General features: G+C 40.1%; 1 protein-coding gene across 6 annotated transcripts in view; it reads right to left on the reverse strand.

Annotated features, from left to right (window-relative positions):
* Rgs7 (regulator of G protein signaling 7) overlaps nucleotides 1-20,247 on the reverse strand; it is a 351,190-nt gene that overhangs the window by 25,364 nt on the left and 305,579 nt on the right. For 5 of the 6 annotated variants that reach the window (XM_050142894.1, XM_050142892.1, XM_050142897.1 and 2 more), the window contains 5 exons: nucleotides 11,938-12,012; nucleotides 6,648-6,746; nucleotides 5,185-5,246; nucleotides 3,741-3,851; nucleotides 1,305-1,430 (listed from right to left, as the gene is read on the reverse strand). In XM_050142894.1, the coding sequence (XP_049998851.1) occupies nucleotides 1,305-1,430; nucleotides 3,741-3,851; nucleotides 5,185-5,246; nucleotides 6,648-6,746; nucleotides 11,938-12,012 (473 nt within the window). The remainder of the gene's footprint in view (nucleotides 1-1,304; nucleotides 1,431-3,740; nucleotides 3,852-5,184; nucleotides 5,247-6,647; nucleotides 6,747-11,937; nucleotides 12,013-20,247) is intronic. The other variant, XM_050142896.1, reaches the window with a different exon arrangement.

The raw sequence follows: 20,247 nt of genomic DNA on the forward strand, positions 1-20,247 counted from the left end.
TTGGGGTCACTTATGTAAACTATCATATTATCAGCAAATATTGAAAGTTTGACTTCTTTTCTGCCTTGTATTTCCTTGAACTCCTTTTGTTGTCTTATTGCTCTAGCTAGAAACTTGAGTACTTTATTGATTAGATAAAGAGAGAGTGAACAATGTTGCTTTGTTCCTGATTGCAGTGGAATCACTTTGAGTTTCTCTCCAGTAGTTTGGTGTTGGCTTGCTGTTTATTGCCTTTATTGTGTTTATATATGTTCCTTGTATTCCTAAAACACCTTCCACAAAATACAACACCCATTCATGATAAAGTACACTTCTAAGACACAAACTCATCTTCATTTTGATCTGTTGTGAAAACAAATGGACCAGAGTACAACAAAAATGATTATGGTAAAAAGTTGGTGAAAAAGATACAGGTACTAAGTTGTAACCAGACAAGGAAAATGGAGGTTGAGATTTCAGGATTAATAGCTGCCATCTGTTAAGTCAGTTTTCTACCACTAAACAAAGTTCTACTTCCTTCAATATCATTACTGTGCTGAGTTAATTATTCTGTTGCTTAACTCCGCATGACTCAATAGAAACTGCAATTGGATCTATAACACATTTAGCTAATTGATGGAGGAAGGTCATTGGTTAATTAAATAAAGAAACTGCTTGCCCTGATAGGTTAAAACATAGGTGGGAGGAGTAAACAGGAGGAAGAGGAAGTGAGGTAAGACTCTTCAGACAGACGCGAGATAGCTCTGCTCTCAGAGACACACGCAATGAAGCTCCAACTCAGGATGGACATAGGCTAGAATCTTCCCGGTAAGTGCACCTTGGGGTGCTTACACACATTATTAGAAATGGGCTAGTCCAGGTGTGAGAATTAGCTGAGAAGAGGCTAGATATAATGGGCAAGCAGTGTTTAAAAGAATACAATTTATGTGTTGTTATTTCGGGCATATGCTAGCAGGCGGCTGGGGTGCTGGGGACACAGCCCCGCCACTCCTATTTCAATAGATAGAGACCTTTTCCATTTTGTCAGAATATCAGGCTTGGGATTGTAAATTTTTATGGTGTCAATTTCAAAAGTTTTAAATTTTTGTAGTCAACAAATCCAGAGGAAGCATGAAAATAAATTATGAAAAGGAACTGATAATGCTGGATAACTTTTGTTTTGCTATCTTTCTTGCATCTTTAGTGTCAGAGATGAAATTTGTTTACATAATTTTGTGATAATATGAGAGCAACAGGTGTATTACATCTAGAATAACTAGAAAAAAAAGTGGCTCTTTAACTCATAATGACAAACTGTGTCTTACCTTAAGTTCTCTGAGCTGAATTCTGATTCTAGAAACTTAAGGAACTGCTCTCTCCCAACTGGGTCTTTCAATGCCTCATCCATGCCAAAACCCCATCGTTTTACTCTCTGTTGACTTGGTTCTTTGCTGTTGGAGAGAAAATAAGAATAAATATATTCTTTTTATTACAATTTCCATTGGGGGGGTTGAGGTGGGGCAGGGTCTCACTGTGTGGCCCTGTCTTACCTGGAACTCACCATGTGTAGACCCTGTTGACCTTGAATTTACAGAGATCCACTTGCTGCTGCCTCCCATGTGATAGGATTAAAGACATGTGCCACTATGCCTGGGCAAATTCCTATTTTCTTTATCATACATAATACACACCTTAGAAGAATGACTGTCTTTAGCTTATCTTCTAGAATAGTAATATATCACTGATGATATACTTTTCATGCAATCACGGGGAGGTATAAATTAGATTAATAACACAATCTGTAACTAAGAGTCTGGACAGATTCATAGCAACTTTATGAGACTGGCATTCCCCCTCATTTTATGTAGATGAAAAAGCCGATACATAAAGAGTTATAACGTGATACTGCTATATAAGAAATAAGGGGCAAAAATCCAGCCATTATTACCCAGAGCCTTATTTCATCCACTACACAGTTCCAGTCTGGCATTAGTCATTCTTGGAATGATGCATTTGTACCGAAAAGGCCTCATTTCTACATATGACTCTGTTACAATAAAATATGAACAGTATTTAGTCATGGATTGGGGGGTTCCAGATTCCTCATATATATGTACAAAACTTGTGACTGAAGACTGAATTGGTAAATATTTGAGATATATGGCTGGATATAAAAGAGATGGCTCATAAATACAACCTGGAGCCTTGTGTGATATCACAGGTTTGTAGTCCCAGTGACAAGGAGGTAAGAGGTAGAAGGCTAAGGAGCTGGGTGTCATCTTTAGCTACATAATGAGTTGAAGGTCAACATGAGCTACAGGAGACCCTGCCTAAAGCAAAACAAAACAGAAGTGCTATTGAATAGTTATGCTGTCTTTGTAAAGATACATGACACCACCTCTGAATGAGCCTCAAGATGGATGCTGCAACTCCCCACATAGCTCACCAAAGAAATATGGAGTTCTAAATTATGCTTGGGTTTTTAAAAGTCAGTTTCTCTGTATTCATGGTGAGTTTATCTAGTTTTCAAATGAAGCTGATATAGACGTGTTTGTCCTGGGCTTAACTGAGTGAGGGTTTGGCATCCATTTTACCTAAACACAAGCCTGTATGACTAAAAGCATTTTCAAATGATTTATTAGCAGGGACTGAGTCTTAAAAAAAGATGGATCTGAACTCTGAATAACCTACCTTTAAAATGTCACCCCTAATTTTGGGTCAGTTCTTTCTTTCAGCAGTGTAAATTTGTTTCAAAAATTAAAGTTTTAGAATATATAAAACTCACACACACATGATATTCTGGAACATGCATATTGTGTAATGTTTAAATCAGGGTAAATACATCTTTTCAAGCAGTATGTTTCTAAGGTATTCAGGATCCCTTTGTCTAGAGTTTTCAAATACACAACACATAGATATCAGCAGTCACCCTACTTCATACAGCATACTAGAGCTCCTAGATCCCATGAGACTGTTATTTAATGTTCATTGATCAGCCTTTCCTTATGCCCCCTTCTCTTCTACTTTTCCTAACCTATGTAACCACCATTTACTCTCAGCTTCCTGGGTTTTTATATTTTGTAAGATCGCATGGTTCTCTTGTTTCTGTAAGCCACTTATTTCATATAACATAGTGTTTTACAGTTCCATCTGGGTTGCCATGAATGACTAGATTACATCCTTTCTGGTAGAAAAATGATGTAAGATTCCTCTGTATGCTGTGATTACCATCAATAAATAAAGAAACTGCTTTGGACCTATAGCAGGACAGAACTTAGGTTGGTGGGGAAGACAGATTGAATGCTGGTAGAAAGAAAGGTGGAGTCAGAGAGAAGCCATGTGGCCACCAGAGATGGATACTGGAACTTTAGCCAGTAAGCCACAGCCACAAGCGATACACAGATTAATAGAAATGGGTTAAACTAATATGTAAAAGTTAGCCAATAAGAAGCTAGAGCTAATGGGCCAAGCAGTAATTTAATTAATACAGTTTCTTTGTGGTTATTTTGGGGGTCTAGGCCAGGAAATGAACAAGTGGCCAAGTGGCCTTCTCACTACAAAAGAACAGTGCTCTAGAAGCAGGCCAGATCTCAGGGTGAAAGCCTGTATCTAAAGTCTCTTTTTGACTCAGAATGATAAATCATGGATGATGCAAAGCAAAGCAAAATCACCTTTACAAGAAGTCAGCTCCTGACTCTGCTATTTCACACACATGCTCTTAAGTAACTGACATATTTGAAAGGAAGAGAGCACATCTTTACCTTGCTTCAAGTTCCCAGAAGGTAGTATCATCTGAGAGCCATGGGTTGGAAGGGTCAGGTGGCACAAGAAACGGGTCATACTCTACATACTGTTCCGTATAACTTAGTAGACTAGGGAGAAAACAGAGGGAAAAAACATTTCCAGCTTCATTTTTCAACCTGAAATAATACTTTGTTCAAAGTAAGGAAAACAGCATGAATATGGATGGCCAGGGAATCCACATCTACTTACAGCAAGAAATCCAACAGCAATTTCTATGTTTCCACATCCTGCAGGCAACAACTTACATCTGGCAGGCAGATGTGGTTGAGGATTCTACCTTCCAGCCTGAATATGGAAGCGAGTATGCTCTTGTAAAAACTACATGGCCAGCTCTGCCTGAGCAGTAAGTACTGAGCGTCATTCCCATCCTGGCTAGCTAGCACATTCCTAGCAGTGCAGATGGTGGCCAAGTTGGAGAAAGGATTGGAAGACAAATTTTGCATCAAATATAGATAGGACTCCCTAGCTAATATTTTTAAAAGAATCCTATCAAAAACAAAAGGTAAGCAGATGGAGTAAAGTTGGAAAAGAATAATTGGGAGACTCGTTAAGCAAACAGCATATATTTTTATTAAGAATAGACTTTTATTTTCTAAGTCACTTCCTCTGTGGAAGGGGAAGGAAATGAGGGAAGGTTATAATATCCCATGTTTGTTTATGTTTGTTAGCAGAATCCACATTGGAAAAACATAAGCCACTAAAAGTTTTTTAATTCACTGAAAATATGATGTTTTATTTTCACAAACACAGATTTTTTAATTAAGAAAAGGTAAATCTAAAATTGAGTTTAATTCAAGTTCTTAACACATAGAAGAACTCATTATGAATTTTAGTGAATTTACAGTCACCAGGTTGCCAAATAGGAAAAGATAAGTTAATAGGTTTGTTTCTATCAGGAGTGAGAAGAAGCCACTCCCATCAACCAGATTCTTGGTTTCACAAGGATTGGACTTCTGAAATGTAAGATAATCATTATTCTATTGTCTTTAAACTATGATGAGAGACTTCTTCAGATTTTTTTTTCATGGGCAAAAATAATACAACATAGTCCAGCAAATGTTTCAACATTTACTTTCATTGGCCTCCAACCACTTGGTTACTATCTTCAACACAGCTGTCATATGACATTTAAAGTTTATAGCGTGGGACTGGAGCGATGGCTCAGTGGTTAAGAGCACTGGCTGCTCTTATAGAGGACTTGAGTTCGATTCTCAGAATCCACATGGTGGCTTACAAACATCCGTAACTGCAGTTTCAGGGGATCCAATGCTTCCTTTTGTCCTCTATGGGCAGCGGACACACACATGCATAGACATACATGCAGACAAATCACAAACACATAAAATAAAAATAAACACTTCTTTAAAAAATAAGGAATGCAGTGATATCTTGAATGCTTACCTATCAGCAACTTTTGACATTTTTAATCGATGTCTATCTAACTGTATTTGCCAGTATTTTATCTGAAAAAAAAAAAGTTGAAGACATCGTTGCATAAACAGGGCATCTTGATTCTCTACTCTAAATTCCAATTCCCGCTGAGTCCCTTCTAGAAAAAAAGCTAAAGCTAGAAAAATGCGAAAGCAGAAAACTCTGAAAGGGTTGAAAATATATAATCTATTTGAATGTAAACATAACCAGTATAACTTTAGAACAGCAATGCATTTGATTTCAATGCTTGCTTCAAAAAAAAGTAACTTTATCTGAAAAGTGCTATGTTGGGTTTTAAACATTCTTGACAAACAACTAGATTCAGAATCCAATTACTCTGCAAAGATTTAACTCATAAAACAAATGGAGTATTATTGGTTACCATAATTTTAAAATAAATTTTACATCCTTGTGTTATCCAAAGAAAGGATTAGAATTATGTATTTTGAAAGTAATTTTATCAGCTTGTGGCACATGCCCATATAGATATAAATACATGATAAAACTACTTTAGAAAAGAAGCCCCAAACTACTTTTTCCTGATGGTAATTATAGATACAGCATAAAAACTAACATTAACATATTGATAAAGCACAGAGCAGTAAAATATTAGGGAAAATAATCAAAAGTGGAGGATCATCCCTCTGATTAAGTCAACTATGATTTGATAGGAGACTTTGGCACTGGCTTTGAAATATTTCTTGGAGACAAATTAACTTTGAAAAAGGAACATGCAGGTCATGATGACACACGAGGATTGATCATGCCAAACCTCAAAAAGTTAGAGAAATTAGGGCTGCAGAAACAGAAACGCCCACATTCTCTGGTGATCATATCAGCTCATGTGGGAAATAAGACTCTGTCGCTAAGATGCTGCCCACTCCTTTAAGACACAGCTCTAGGGTACAGAGCAATCTCAATGATCCAGACACCTCTAAGGCAGGTGCATGGTTGCCAAAAATTGTCTGAAGGCAAAGAAGGGAAAAATTAGTGAAGAGTTTTGAAAAGCATTTCCATGTATTATATGTTTCAAGGATCATGTCTTAGAATCAGATCAATGCACATTACACAGTACTGCTGGAGATTAGCCCCCAAGGTCTTGCACAGGCCAAGCAAACACACTTCCAACTGAGCTACACTTACTTCTGCCCCTTTGTTGAACATGTTGGTTTGTTTTTATTGTGAGACAGAGTCTGTGCTCAAACACAGTTCTCCCGGAAACTTTGATCCTCCTACTTTCAGCCTCTGCAAGCTGGGATTACAGGCACGTGCCACCATGACTAGCTCCCACTGCCTTTCCATTGTAAATCTCTAGGAAGCAGTTGAACATACAAAGAACCGTACAGATCCCACCCAGTATGAATGCTCATTCTCTCCTCTGCATAGCTGCTGTCCCACGAACCCCCAGTTGGCCATTTCACAGGTGGGCGTACCTGTTGGTGCAGCTCGTCTTCTGTTGGAGGCTTGGTTTCTGGTGTAGGTGTGTGGGTAGGACTGTGGCTTCGGATGTCATTTTGTAAACCATAGACTGACTATAGTAAAAATAAGAAAAGGGTCAGGACAAAGTATCCCTGGTAACCAGAGACTGTCTAAAAAGCACATGCTATCGTGTATTCAATGAACTACTAAAAATTAATTTCATGATGTTTCCTATCAAACATCTAAAAATCAAAGCAGTAGTAGAGAAGAGGAAGGCAGGAGGGATAAATATCACCAAGGATACTTGAAGAATAAATAAGAAATCATTACTTTATATCTACCTAAAATTACATATGAGAGAGAGAGAGAGAGAGAGAGAGAGAGGTATATTCTTTGGAGGAATAATGTCCACAACCCCCAAGTGTGCGCTAGACAAACTGAGCTGACACACTGATTCTTTCTTTCCACAGCACTTCATTGCCTTCCCCACAGGTTTCCGCCATCACTGAAGGCGTGTGAAAAGCTCTCCTGTTACTCTTGGCTTTCTGGAAGGAAGGCCGAGGAAGCTCAGCTCCGATAACAACACAGGCCAGTGCTACGAGGGGGTGAGTGATGACCTCAGCATACCCAATTTCCACTTGTTTACCTCTCTGCTCTCTTCTCCCAGTGGTCCCACAGCTCAGTCAGCCACAGGAAGGGAGTTTTGAATCATTCAGGGGGAAGTGGGAGCACACTGCCCTGTTCAGAGAGCTGACTGACTTTTGAATTCTGTTTGGCTGCACTAGTGTTGTGAGCCGAGGGTTCGCCAGGAGTAGATGAAAGGAACCAGGAGTGTCTACACAGCTGGGCTCGCTGTGGACTGCCTTTGCTCTTTGTCTCAGAGAGTTCTGAGTGGCAAAATCCTTGCTAGTTGCATCTAAATGGACTTTGTGACTCTTTCTGTGTTTTTTCCGTTCTAACATAAAGGGAAACTACCTCAAAAGAAAAAGTACTTGGGCTATGTTGGGATCTTTGAAGGAAGGAAACAACAACATGAAATAAGGTTCCTAAACCTCAAAAAACAAACAAACAAACAAAAAACCAAAACCTTAGTTTTGGTTCATCTTCATGTAGGAACACCCACTTTAGAAGAATGCTGGAGTTGCAGGAGGCTAAAACCACAGAAAAGAAGGTCTTCTGAGGCACAGAATGTTCTTTGTCAATGATACCAATCCCTAGGCGATTCTTAGAATGACTGGTGCTGGCTAGAGATGGGTGTGTGTATGTGTGTGCATGCGCGTGTGTGCATGTATTCTATGTGGGTGTGAGTGTGCTGTAGAACAATGTTTCTTTTAATCCTGTTACTTGTATTATTTGTAATAAAATGCTGATTGGCCAGTAGCCAGGCAGGAAGTGTAGGCTGGGTGATGGCCACCAGGCAGGAAGTAGAGGCATGTCAATGACAATTATGGGAAGAGGAAAGTTTCAGTCTGGGGTCATTACCCAGACACAGAGGAAGCCAGACACAGAACAAGCAAGATGTGACTGCCTCGCCAAAAAAGGTACCAAGCCATGTGGCTAACACAGACAAGAATAACGGGCTAATATAAGTTATAAGAGTTAATAAGAAGCCTGAGCTAATAGGCTAACTAATCAGTTTATAAATAATATAAACCTCTGTGTATTTCTTTGTGACTGAATAACTGCCTGACCAGGCAGGACCAGGTGGGACAGAAAACTCAGTCAACATGCTGTGTGTATGGTGTGTGTGTGTGGTGTGTATATGGTGTGTATATGTTCTATCTGTAAGGTATGCGTATATATGTGGTGTGTGTATGGTGTGTGCATACATATTTTTTACAAATGAGAAAGCACTCTTTCTTCACTGGGGCTGGGAATGGTCAGTGGTGGAGTGCTTGCCCAGCGTCTGCTTCACTATATATAATCAGGTGTGGTGGCACACATCCTTGATCCTAGCACTCAGAAAGTGGAAGAAGAAGGATCAAAAGGTCATATTCAGCTACACAGTGAGTTCAAGGCCATCCTGGGACACATGAGACTTTATCACCTAACAACAAATAATTAAAAACAGACATTCATATCCCTAGTAGCTTTCAATTGCCAATAGGCCTCAACTACATGTTACTTTGTGTGCCCTTCCCCCATCCATGCTGGAATGTTTGCTGGTTTGATTTTATACAGTCATGTGCATGCTGGCAGAGCCACCGTGAGTTCCTGTGTGCAATGGGCCTCTTCTGTCTTGCTGATTGTGTCATAGCAATCTTTCATATCCTCTGACTCTTACATCCTTTCTGCTCCCTCTTCTATGATGATCCTTGAGCCTTGGGAACAGTAGGGGCTAAACTAATGTCCCATTTAGTGTTGACCACTCTACAATTTCTTGCTGTTGACTAAGTGAAAGCCTCTGTATTAATCTATATCTGTTGCAAGGAGTTGAAAAAAAAAAGAGTAGGGGGTGGATGTGATCTAAACATATTATCCACATATATACATTTAAGGATTCTCAAATAATACATTAAAAACTAAAAAAAAATAACTTTTCTCAAAATGGCCCATATGGTAGTTTGAATGTCATTGTCCCTCCCATAAGTTCATAGGGAGTGTCACTATTGAGAGGTGTCGCCTTGTTGAAATAGGTATGGCCTTGTTGAAGGAAGTGTGTCATTGTGGGGGCGGGTTTTGAGGTTTCTTTTGCTTAAGCTTCATTCAGTGTCACAGACCACTTCCTGTTGCCTGTGAGACATAGGATTCTCAGCTACCTCTACAGCTCCATGTCTGCCTACATGCTGCCATGCTCCACCATGATGAGAATGAACTGACCCTCTGAAGCTGTAAACCACCACCTCAGTTAATGTTTTCTTTTTAAAGAATTGCCATTGTTATTATGTCTCTTCACAGCAATAGAAACTCTAATTAAGACAAAAGTTGGTACCAGGGACTGGGGTACTGTGATAGGCCTGACCATGTTTTTATTGGGAATAATATGGACTTTAGGATCTTGGGTTAGGAAAGCAATGAAATGCTTTAAGCACTGCTTAATGGGCCATACTAGTAGGAGCATGGAAGACAGTGGTGCTAAGAGTTTAAATAACTGTGTGGTGTTGGCTCAAGAGATTTCAGGGGGAAAGAATATTAGCATATAGACTAGAGATTGCTGTTGTTATATTTAGGTGGGGAATGGGGCTGCTTTTTGCCTTGGTTTAGAGTCCACCTGAGACTAAATTGAAAAGTTTTATATTGATTCCATTGGCAGAGGAAATCTCAATATAGACTCTGTTATATGATTATTAGGGACAACTCTAATGAAGACATATAATAAAAAGAAACAAGCTGAGCAAATAAAAATACAAAATGTACAGATTGAGAAAAAGAGCACCAGGAAGTAGAATAGAGCTAAAATACCATGTTCAAGGAGATAAATGAATTAAGAAATTGAATAAATGGAATGGTGATCTCAGGGCAAGAACCCACCCAGCTAAGTTTTTAACTTGTGAAAAGGATTTCAAGAAAAGCTTAGAGCAGGGTGTAGTGGTATACCCCTTTAATCATAGCACTAGGAATACAGAGGTTGGTGGATCTCTGAGTTTGAGGCCAGCCTAGTCTGCAGAGCAAGTTCCAGGACAGCCAAGCTTAGACAGTAAAGATAACAACCAAAGGCAGAAAACTGGTTAAAATGTTGCTGAATGAGGGAGACAAGTTTCAGTTCCAACAAGCACAGAACTTGGCAGCTTCAGTCACGAAATTCTGGAGTTAAGAATAGAAGAAAGGGCTACGAAATTTGTTCCTAAGACTAAGAGAATTTGTCCTTAAGACTAAGAAAAGCCGCTGTCTCCTGGAGATGCCAGGAAAGCTACACCCACAAAATCTCAGCAGCAAAGTTTTCTAAACAGTTCCTACAGAAAGAACTATTAAACAAACTAACATGGAAAGGGGGAAGCTCATGGAGGCCTCAATCTCAGACAAAGAACTATTGGCAACTATTGAACTCCCAGAATGGGAGAAGGACTTTCCCCAGGAAAGAGCACACTAATTGGTTATCCAATACCAAATGGTCCACCTTGAAAACATACCCATAAAAGTAACATTATACAGTCTGAGCAAGTTGTACTTTTATATTAAGGAATGCACACACACACACACACACACACACACACTTTAACAATTTAAAAAAGAGTCCAAGGATTTGAAAGAGAACATGGGATGGGGGAAATTTGGAAGGGTTTGAAAGGAAGATAGGGAAGGGGAAATGGTGTAATTATATTATAATCCCAAAACTATATATATGTTATTTATTATATATAATATATGCTATATTATATAATTATTAATTATGACATTAATCAAGATATAGTTAATATGTCTATTAAGAAGTGATGCACGGGCACAGTGCTTCATAATCAGGACAGCTTTTCTCTTGTTGCAGACTGGAAAGTGCTGCCCACACCTGTGGCTGTGTCACAAAAATGCTGCTGCTAAGAAGAGAGCCTCCTACTCTTTCTGTAATAATCATATTTTAGACTTCCCCTTTCCTGAAGACAGTCCCTCCATAAATACTATATTTTCTCATTGATAGCATCTTTCCCCACCAGGTCCATCTCCTGTACCTGTCTGATAGTCTCAAGGAGGATGCTACCCTGTGATGTAAAATGAAGATTAGCTTTCTTCTCACCTCCTGCCACAGTCCCATGGCATCACCCTTCTACCTCCAACTGTGTTGTAGAGCAAGGCCCTCCAAGAAACATGGCAACCATTTACAGAAACTCGGTGGTGGCTGCTTGCAAGAGTTAATTACCAGTGAGCCTGCTGACTGTCGAGTCCTCTCAAAGAGAGTGGAGGGGGGTGGGGTCACAGTACCCTTATCTGAGATTCTTTCCTGTACCACTCAGCCATTTGTAAGCAATTTGCCATGACTGTACTTAGACTCTTCCAAAACAGGGTCTATGGAGATGTTAGAGTACCCAGGCTGGGAAAGTTAACTGAGGGAAATCCATCTATGTAGTCATGGAAAAGTTGTCATCCATACTGGGTGGAGGACTCTCCAGTGTAAGTAGATTCTCAACCATGTTCTATAAGGCAGCCCAAAAGATTGACTGGTTCTCCAGGGCAAACTCTAGTGGGATGTATGTTGGTTTGCCATTGGGATCTTATAAGGAGAGGTATATGTTGCTTACATCGACCTAGAAAAGGAATTATCAGGGTAGAATCCCAGGGTGACGTATGCTCATGACATGGTGGAGGGTTTTTTGAGATGGATGTGTTGAAAGTAGATACTTCAGCAAGACCACAGGACACACATCTATTTACCTTGCGTGTTTTGTGTGGGTTTCTCATTCGGGATGACTTCTTAATGTCCACTTCTGTGGTATTTACACATCCAGGCTGGAAATGAAGAGAAGAAAAGACAAAGGGAGTTTTAGGTGTGCCCGTGCTAGCAGGATAATCATTAGTGAATTGCACTGCAGAGTTTGAGCAAATGCCACCATGATTGGGTCACCTGCAGTGCCTCCGAGGTGACCACTGCCGCTTTGAGCAGCAACCAGTATGGAAGTGTCCTGCAGCCGTCTCCTTCTGGTGAATGTCTCCAGAGCCTCAGACAACTTCCAGAGACATCAAGGCAAAAGGACTTGGGCTTGGTATGGAAAATAGGTATCCATAGTGACTCAAACTGAAGAGTCTGAACAAGGATGTCCAGGAAGACTAGTGTGATGTCCTTTCTTGATGTCCATGCACAGTATCCTACAGTGTATATCAGCATTCCACAGGGCAAATATACCTTTCTTAAGCTGCTTTTAAGTGGCACTCACTTCCCCCAAAGTGCACAACTAACAGAGTATTCAGTTGAGCCAGCACAAATCCCAAACTGAATTCTTTTTTATGGTGATTAAGAAATCTGTTACCTGGAATATTTGCTTTCCATGGAGAAGGTAAGGCCAGAAGCAGGAAGTCTACATACTGTACCTTCCCTTGAAGTTTCTGGCTTTCTTTTCCCTTTCCTTCCAGTCTGTAAATTCCTTTTTAACAGGAAGTTGAAAGGAGCACGGGATACCTACTGCTGGCCTCCTGACAGACCCAAAAAAGTCTCATTTGATCAAAATTCCAGTTCAGTTGCCAGAAAACAAATAAACAAATAGGCATGAACTTCTTTTGTATTTGGAGACTGAGAGGGGAAGTGGAGGAAAGAAGAGGACGAGGAGCAAGACAGAGAATGGTTCAGGGGCCCTTTCCTAAAGCAACGCCACCCTGGGGTGGTTTCAGGCATAGGCAGAGGAACATGAACCAGAGAAGAAAGGAATTTCAGAGGTGTGGAGAACCTTAGACCTGGGGAGGAAGTTTGGTTATGTGGGTTGTGTTTCCATTCTTTGAAGTTTGGGGTACACTATTTAGATAGATCTGGTATTAAATTAAAAATAGCAAGTTGTATAGATCTGACCAAATTTTCCAATTTTTCCCCTTACAAGCTTTAAATGTGTATAAAAGTGACCCCAGGGACACTCTGAATGTGGTATTGGTATGGGTGGGCAGAAAGGACTGGGTGTTCTCTGTTATCACTGCTGATCTGCAAGGAATCATTCTGAGTAATAAGGAACATAAACCATTCTCAGGGAGCCCTCTCACAATAGCTCAGGTATTGTGACAGAACCCATCACAAGGCAGAAAAGCATAAGGAAGTTGAAGAAGACAATTCATTATTCTTTAAGAAAGCTTATATTAAACTAAACACAAACACGTCTGCATACAACACTACAAACACTAAATAAATTACATGTTTTTTTTCTGGGTTTTTATCTTCGGAATACAAATTTTAAATGTTAGGGGTCCGTGAGTTGAGGCGCCTCCATGGGGCAGCAAGGCAATGACCCATTGATCCATGTTCAATTCCTTCTAACTCACATCTGATTCATTGCAAGTTGTTCTCTGACTCCACCTGTATGTACTGGCATGGCTACACACGCACACACACACACACACACACACACACACACACAATCAATCAACAGTATAGGAAGAAGAAAGAGCATTGGCTGTGTGAGACTAATTTATGGGCACTGAGCAATTTGCTCAAACTGCTCCCATCACCAGGCCGACCAATACCCCAGTGTTTTTATTCATTCTTTCTATGGTGTGTAAACATTAACCTCTTAAGAACAGAAAGGCCTGCTGATTTTTAATATTTTTACTATTTGGCAGAGTTCACAACCATTGATCTACTTGTAACCAAGATGCTTTAAAAAAAATGTTAAAGCATTGTGTTTTTATTTCCTACTAGTTTCTAGTATGGTGTGGTCATCCTTCCCTAAGCTGAGCCGTTAAAGAAAAGGCAGGCACGGCACTTTTAAAAGTCTACTGATATATAATATTGATCAATCAAGAGCCAGTGAATCCAGGGAGACCACAGATAGTTTCTTAACGATATGTCCTGGGAATGACAACACATGATGCCCAAGGAAAGGAAGCCATGGTATCTGTCTTTCATGGGAAAAAAAATCTAAAATGAGAATAAGGGAGTATAGATATACCCAACAAATATGGTTCCCAAGAACCGATTTATCCCATGACTCCAGCAGAAGCCTTATAAGGAACACAGTCTACATGCATATTTAATATCATAAGAGGATTAGCAAGAAAGAAGAGTTGTGCCCAAAGAGATGGCTAAGTGGTTAAGAGCGTGCACTGATATACAGAAGTCTAATGTTCTGTTCCTAGCACCCATATCGGGTGATGCTAAGCTACCTGTAACTCCAGCTTTAGGGAGATCTGTTGCTTCTAGTCTCCAAAGGCCCCTGCACTCACACATACATACCAACCTCCACACCCTATATATACACATAATTAAAAAAAATCTGTGAAAGTGAAAAAGCAGGAAAAGGAGTCTAAGGCAGTATTTCCTTACTCTTATATGCAAAAGGCAAGGCATGCAAAATTTCTTGCAGACCTTCACAGTAAAAGTATAGACATACTGAGGCCAGCAAGTAGACAAGAATTTGAAGTAGAAATAAAAACCAAAATCTGCATGGATTCTATACTGAGAGCAAATGTCTAGAAGACAAATTCCATCAGGGAGAACCAGGCGATGAGCTGGACCTTATGTATCCTGACAATCTGTCCCAAGCAAGAATCAATGAGGTTCCACAAGTGTACTGTCACTGCTTGACCTCCTCCACCACTGCGTGAGATCAGACAGATCAAACCTCTGATCCTGAACTCTCCTCTCAATTCAGTGTTGGATAGCAGCAGAGGAAGCTGGAAAAACAGAAACTGTGATTATTTCCCCAAATCAAGAGAGCCACACCTGTTCGTGTTAAATAAGGCAGCTCCCAGGCCCCATGTCTAATCTCATCCCCCAGAAGGGCTCCTGAGGAAATGAGAGCAATCGTAGAAAACAGAAAACAGAAATGCTTATTTTACACATGTGCCGAGTCTGAATTAATTGAACTCTACAATTCCTTTCCCTGAAAGCCAGCATTCGAAGTCAATTTGACTTCATATCAAGTGGGATAATTAACAAATGGCCCCAGAAACTGTGTCAGCCAACGAAGGCGCAAAGGGAAGTGCTTTCCCCCAGAGGCACAGACCTGACTGCCAGTCCAAAGGAGAATTAAAATTTCCATCCTCAAATTTCAAAGATTGTGATCTCTTGAATGTGATTAATGAACCATTAACAGACATTTCTAATCCTTACTTGAGCTGATTGGTCACATACTAACAAATTAAAAACAAAGGACTGGTTGTAGAAGCAAACATTACTAGAGGCCAGATCTGGGGATGGCTGTGTGTTTTATAACCTAGCTCCAGCTCAGGAAAATGAAGTCTGCCGGCTCAGAATTTATCATGACTGACTAAAGGGTTAAATAAGACAACTTGACAAGAAAGACCTGGGATGCCTGTCTCAGTGAGCTCTGCAAGCTCCTGCTATTTCTAATGCACCCTCTCCTTCCTGTCAGCTAAAGGTGAAAGCCATTCCTGCAAAGTTTTCTAGGAGTCTTGAAACATCTCAAAGGCCATGATGGAACGCTGATCCCCTCTGAGTAACTACTTAAAGAAGTCAGGTTCTGGGGCAAGCAAGATACTGAGCACCGTTTCTGGCATTCTTTTGTTTACTCGAGGGCTATTTTTCTCTGCATCGAAATAAGTGTCAGGTGGTGATGATGAATGATGAGACATAGAAAGAGCAGCATGATCAACTTCCCAATAACCTCCTGAGACCCGACAGACATAGAATCATCACTATACAGAAACATAATGACTATCTTGACACAGTACATGATACAGCAGAATATTTTTGATATCCATTCTTAAGCATTTTCTATTGGTTCTTTCCAACAGAGTACACACACACACACACACACACAATGAGAGGGAGAGGAGAGAGGTTAACATTTCTGTTTTATTTCAACAAGATGATGTTGTCCTTGATATTAAAAAGAAAAATAATAGGGTCAGAGAAATAATTTATTGAAGGGTTGCTCTTGCAGTGCAAACATGGGGGTGTGAGTTTGGACCCCAGCACCCACTTTAGTGGGTGACTTTTAAATCAGGGCCTGACATGCATGCCTATAAGCCAAGTGTTGTGGGGTGCAGAAACAGGAGCATCACTGGGGTTTGCTGCCTGACAGCCTAAATCCAGGTCCAGTAAGAGATGCTGTCTCAAAGGAATGAGTCAGTGAAGCCAGAGATTGACAGAGGAGGACACCTCTTTGGGTTTCTGCCAACACACACGCAGGTGCACACATGCCATAGACAAGTGCACACACATGCAGGTGCACACATGCCATAGACAAGTGTACCACATACATACACTCAAGAGAACACATAACTAAAAATGGTTTTGCAATTATTTCTTTGAAACTTGTCATTAATAGGTGCCACACAGAAGATTCATAGATGTTATCCATAAGTTGGTTTTCCCCAGAACCATATGTATTTACCCATAAGATCGGAATAACATTATTACTAAGCAGCATGCCATCAAAGTGTTCAAATATGTACCATTTACTTTAAATAGAATTAAATACATAGCATTTTTTGGATTCAAGGAATAATAATATGCTATTTACTTTGGCCTAGCCCAATATCTCAAGTCATTTTCAATGACTCAACTGTGTTGTGATATTATTGTAATGTTACTGTTTATTAGAAGGTAGAAGGTATATACTGAAGAACACAGCCCTAAGCAACACATGAGGAGATCCTCAAGAAACATTCTCTCTATAGTGGGTATGTATCCCATGAGACACAAAACAAGCTGCAATTCTTGGTCCCATTATTGACACCTTGTAAAACACCACTGAGTTCCTTAGTTATTTTCATGGAATACTAGATTTATTTAGTTATTCATTTATTTCTGTGGTGCTGGGAACAGCACCCAGAGCCTCACACCAGTTATATATAAGTTCTACCATGGAGCTAGATCCACAGCACACGTGACAAGAGTTTTGTTAGCTATGTTGAAGAAATATAGAGATGGGCGACAGCTTGTATTGTTCCTGATTGTAGTGGAATCACTTTGAATTTCTCTCCATTTAATTTGATGTTGGCTGTCGGTTTGCTATATATTACTTTTATTATATTTAGATATGTTCCTACCATGGAACACCATAAGCCTTTTTGACTTTTATCTTTATCTTACTTGGTGAATGTAGAAATTAAGGTAAAATCTGGATGGTCTCTTCGAGGACAACAATAATTTACCCAGTATAAAAGGTAGGTTCTATGGGAAAGAAAAATGGATCCGTTACAGAACAGATGAAAACAGTTTTTAATTTTGTAGAGACTGCTGTTTGTCTCAGCGATTTAAATTGTGTGCTGTAGGACCTGGCTAGAACCAAACAGAATTCCTTTTATTTGCTCTCAGTTCATTCAAAAGGCTTACAGTGATTGTGATAATGAAAAACCGCATGACAGCTAGAAATTGCTAAGTGGGAACACTATCTTATGTTGAAATAAACCTTCATTTATAATAGCAGCCTTGGAATCAATAATCTTCAATTACAGGGGATCCTAGAGGCCTCCAAATGGAGAAAGAGGTGTCCCTGCCTGTCTTGTCCTGTTTAGACAGTTATGACCCAATGGCACAAACGGGAAGGTTTGTAAGCAGCATTAGAGGGTTATGCACAGTCTGCAGACGGTGGAAGCTGAAGAGGCATTAGCTCAAGTACCTGCTTTTGATTCACAGAGTGGATCATAGGGGAGCTCTTCCTTTTAAGTATACCAGATTGGTCTCAAACTCGAGATGTCCTTGCCTCTTCCATCCTAGTGTTAATGTATCACCATGACCTGATGAGGGGGATATTTTCTTGTTTCCTAGCAGAGTGGAAAGGTAAGGGGTTTCTCCTGGACCAGTTAATGTGGGTAGTGCCCCCATGACCAGTTCCAAATGGTTCTACCCTGTAACACATTTACCTTTGCAGTTGGATTTCAATAGGCCATCTTGGGTGTGTGGCACACAAATGTTCAGGTGGTAGTGGTTGCTTTATGGAGCATGTGTACAGAGTGTAGTGTACGCTTGAGTTTAGCAAGAAAGATCTCTGTAAAACCTGACACATTTCTAAGCCCTTCTGTTGCATCAAAGCTGATTTCCCCAAGAAAAATAGTAAGTTCCATAATCGTTAGGGATGTCTGGAAGAGGGGCCAGGTAAATTTCTTAGATCGCATCTTGTTACTAACAACAAATTGTGCTTTTGTTCTCACCAGTGGGTGAAAAATCTAAAATAATCCCCAGCATTTCCCTGAATCCCATACAATCACATCCAAACAACGCAACCTTTCCTCCACGATTCAATGCCACTACTGGGAATAGTATTTTTTTTTTCTTTTTTTGCTGTTTCTGAGGCAACAAAGTCCACGAGGCTAGACAATTCCAATTCTTACTGTTTCTGACGTGTTGTTTCATTTTATGCCATTGTTAGAGCCTGTGACTTCTCCCAGTGAGCGGTCACTTTCCGCTGCTCTTCCCGCCCTGGCCTGCTCTTCCAATCACCCTCTACCTTCTGTCACCTGGCTTCTGATGCAGGTCAGGAAACTGGATGCCAGTGTTAACACAGGTCTCACATCTTAGCCATCACTGCAGCCAGGTCAGCATGTCAGAGTCTTAAAAACTGCTTTTGTCCAGACTTCATGAGCTTTCTTCTCAGCTAGTTTTAGAGAGTTAGATGTGCTGTATATGAGGTAAGAGCAAAGACTGCAATAGCAGCATATGCACAAGTTTTCACGCTATCTTAAAAGAGCTGCCAGGACACAGACATGATGAATTAGAAGCTATCAAAGATTGACCAGGAATTCCAAAATGGAGAGCAGTATAACCTTTAGGAGCTGGGAGCTTTTTTTTTTTTCCTCCCTGAGGCATAGGAGACATGGGGAGATTTCCCAAATCATCTTTTCAACCACCAGACTGGGTGGCTCTGAGTAATTCGATACACTTGCCTTCATGCTTAGGATGAGCCAGGGTGGTGTGAGACCTCGTGCTTCATGGGCAGGTATCTGCATCAGCTTCTGCCTCCAGGTTCCTGCCTTGTTTGAGTTCCTGTCCCAACTTCCTTTGGTGATGAACTGTGATGTGGAGGTGTAACCTGAGTAAATCCTTTTCCTCCACAACTTGCTTTGGGTCATGGTGTTTGTTTACAGCCGTAGTTACCCTAATTAAGACAACCTCCAAGCATTTCTATTCTCCAACTTGATGTTCATGAGCATTCTACCAAGCCATAGGTTAACCACTACAAATCTAAATTTCCATGAAGTGCAAAATCAGAGATTCATACATTGGAATGGAAGGGAGATATTAGCTTGACAGGCCCAGTTTTCACTCATGATTTCCTTTACTAACCCTCACCATGAGACTCGTCCAACCTAGACCCAAATCCTTGATATATATTTTCCTTTAAAATTGCCCTTTCTATCACACACTTAAGGATGCAGAGAACTTTTGAGCAAGTCATTTCTTTAAATGATTGTGCAACCCAGTGTGTGTCTGTCTGTCTGTGTGTCTCTGTGTGTGTCTGTCTATGTGTCTGTGTGTGTATCTGTTTGTATGTGTGTGTCTGTGTGCATGTGTGTGTCTGTTTGTGTGTGTGTATGTATGACTGTGTGTGTGTGCTGGAGTTTCTGGTGATAAAGTATAATTCATGTTAGAGTGACCAGTTCTTTTTATTGTGAATATGTACATGAAATTTTTGAGAGGGAAAAAGCAGAACCTAGGAGAAATTTGGAGATATCTGGATTAGGGGAGAGAGTATTTTTGTTATTTAGATGTTTTAAAAGTGAATTTGTTTTCTGAAGAAAAATGGCACTCATTTGAAGATGCCTGCTGTCAAGTTAAGAGAGTACAGGCTGTCTTTCTGTCATTTCCTCCCTTTGAAAAGATATGATTTGGGCATGGAGATAGTAAATGAACTGGGGGAAAAAATCCAGGCCTAAATATTAACTGCTCCCCATGAAATGGAGTCACATTGGCTCTGTTGGGCCATCGGCATAGTCACTGTGCCTACTGAGCCTTCCTTTTGGAGAATACATTCCTCTGTCTATGTGTATACATATTTTTATCTTTGATGCAATTTCAGAAATAGTTACAAAGTAGTTCAAAGGAGTCCTATAGCCTCTTTAATCCTAATTCTTGAATTG

The sequence above is a fragment of the Alexandromys fortis genome, unplaced genomic scaffold, assembly GCF_014885135.2.
Source record: "Alexandromys fortis isolate MF-2015 unplaced genomic scaffold, M_Fortis_MF-2015_v1.1 scaffold_51, whole genome shotgun sequence".
NCBI classification, from domain to species: domain Eukaryota; kingdom Metazoa; phylum Chordata; class Mammalia; order Rodentia; family Cricetidae; genus Alexandromys; species Alexandromys fortis.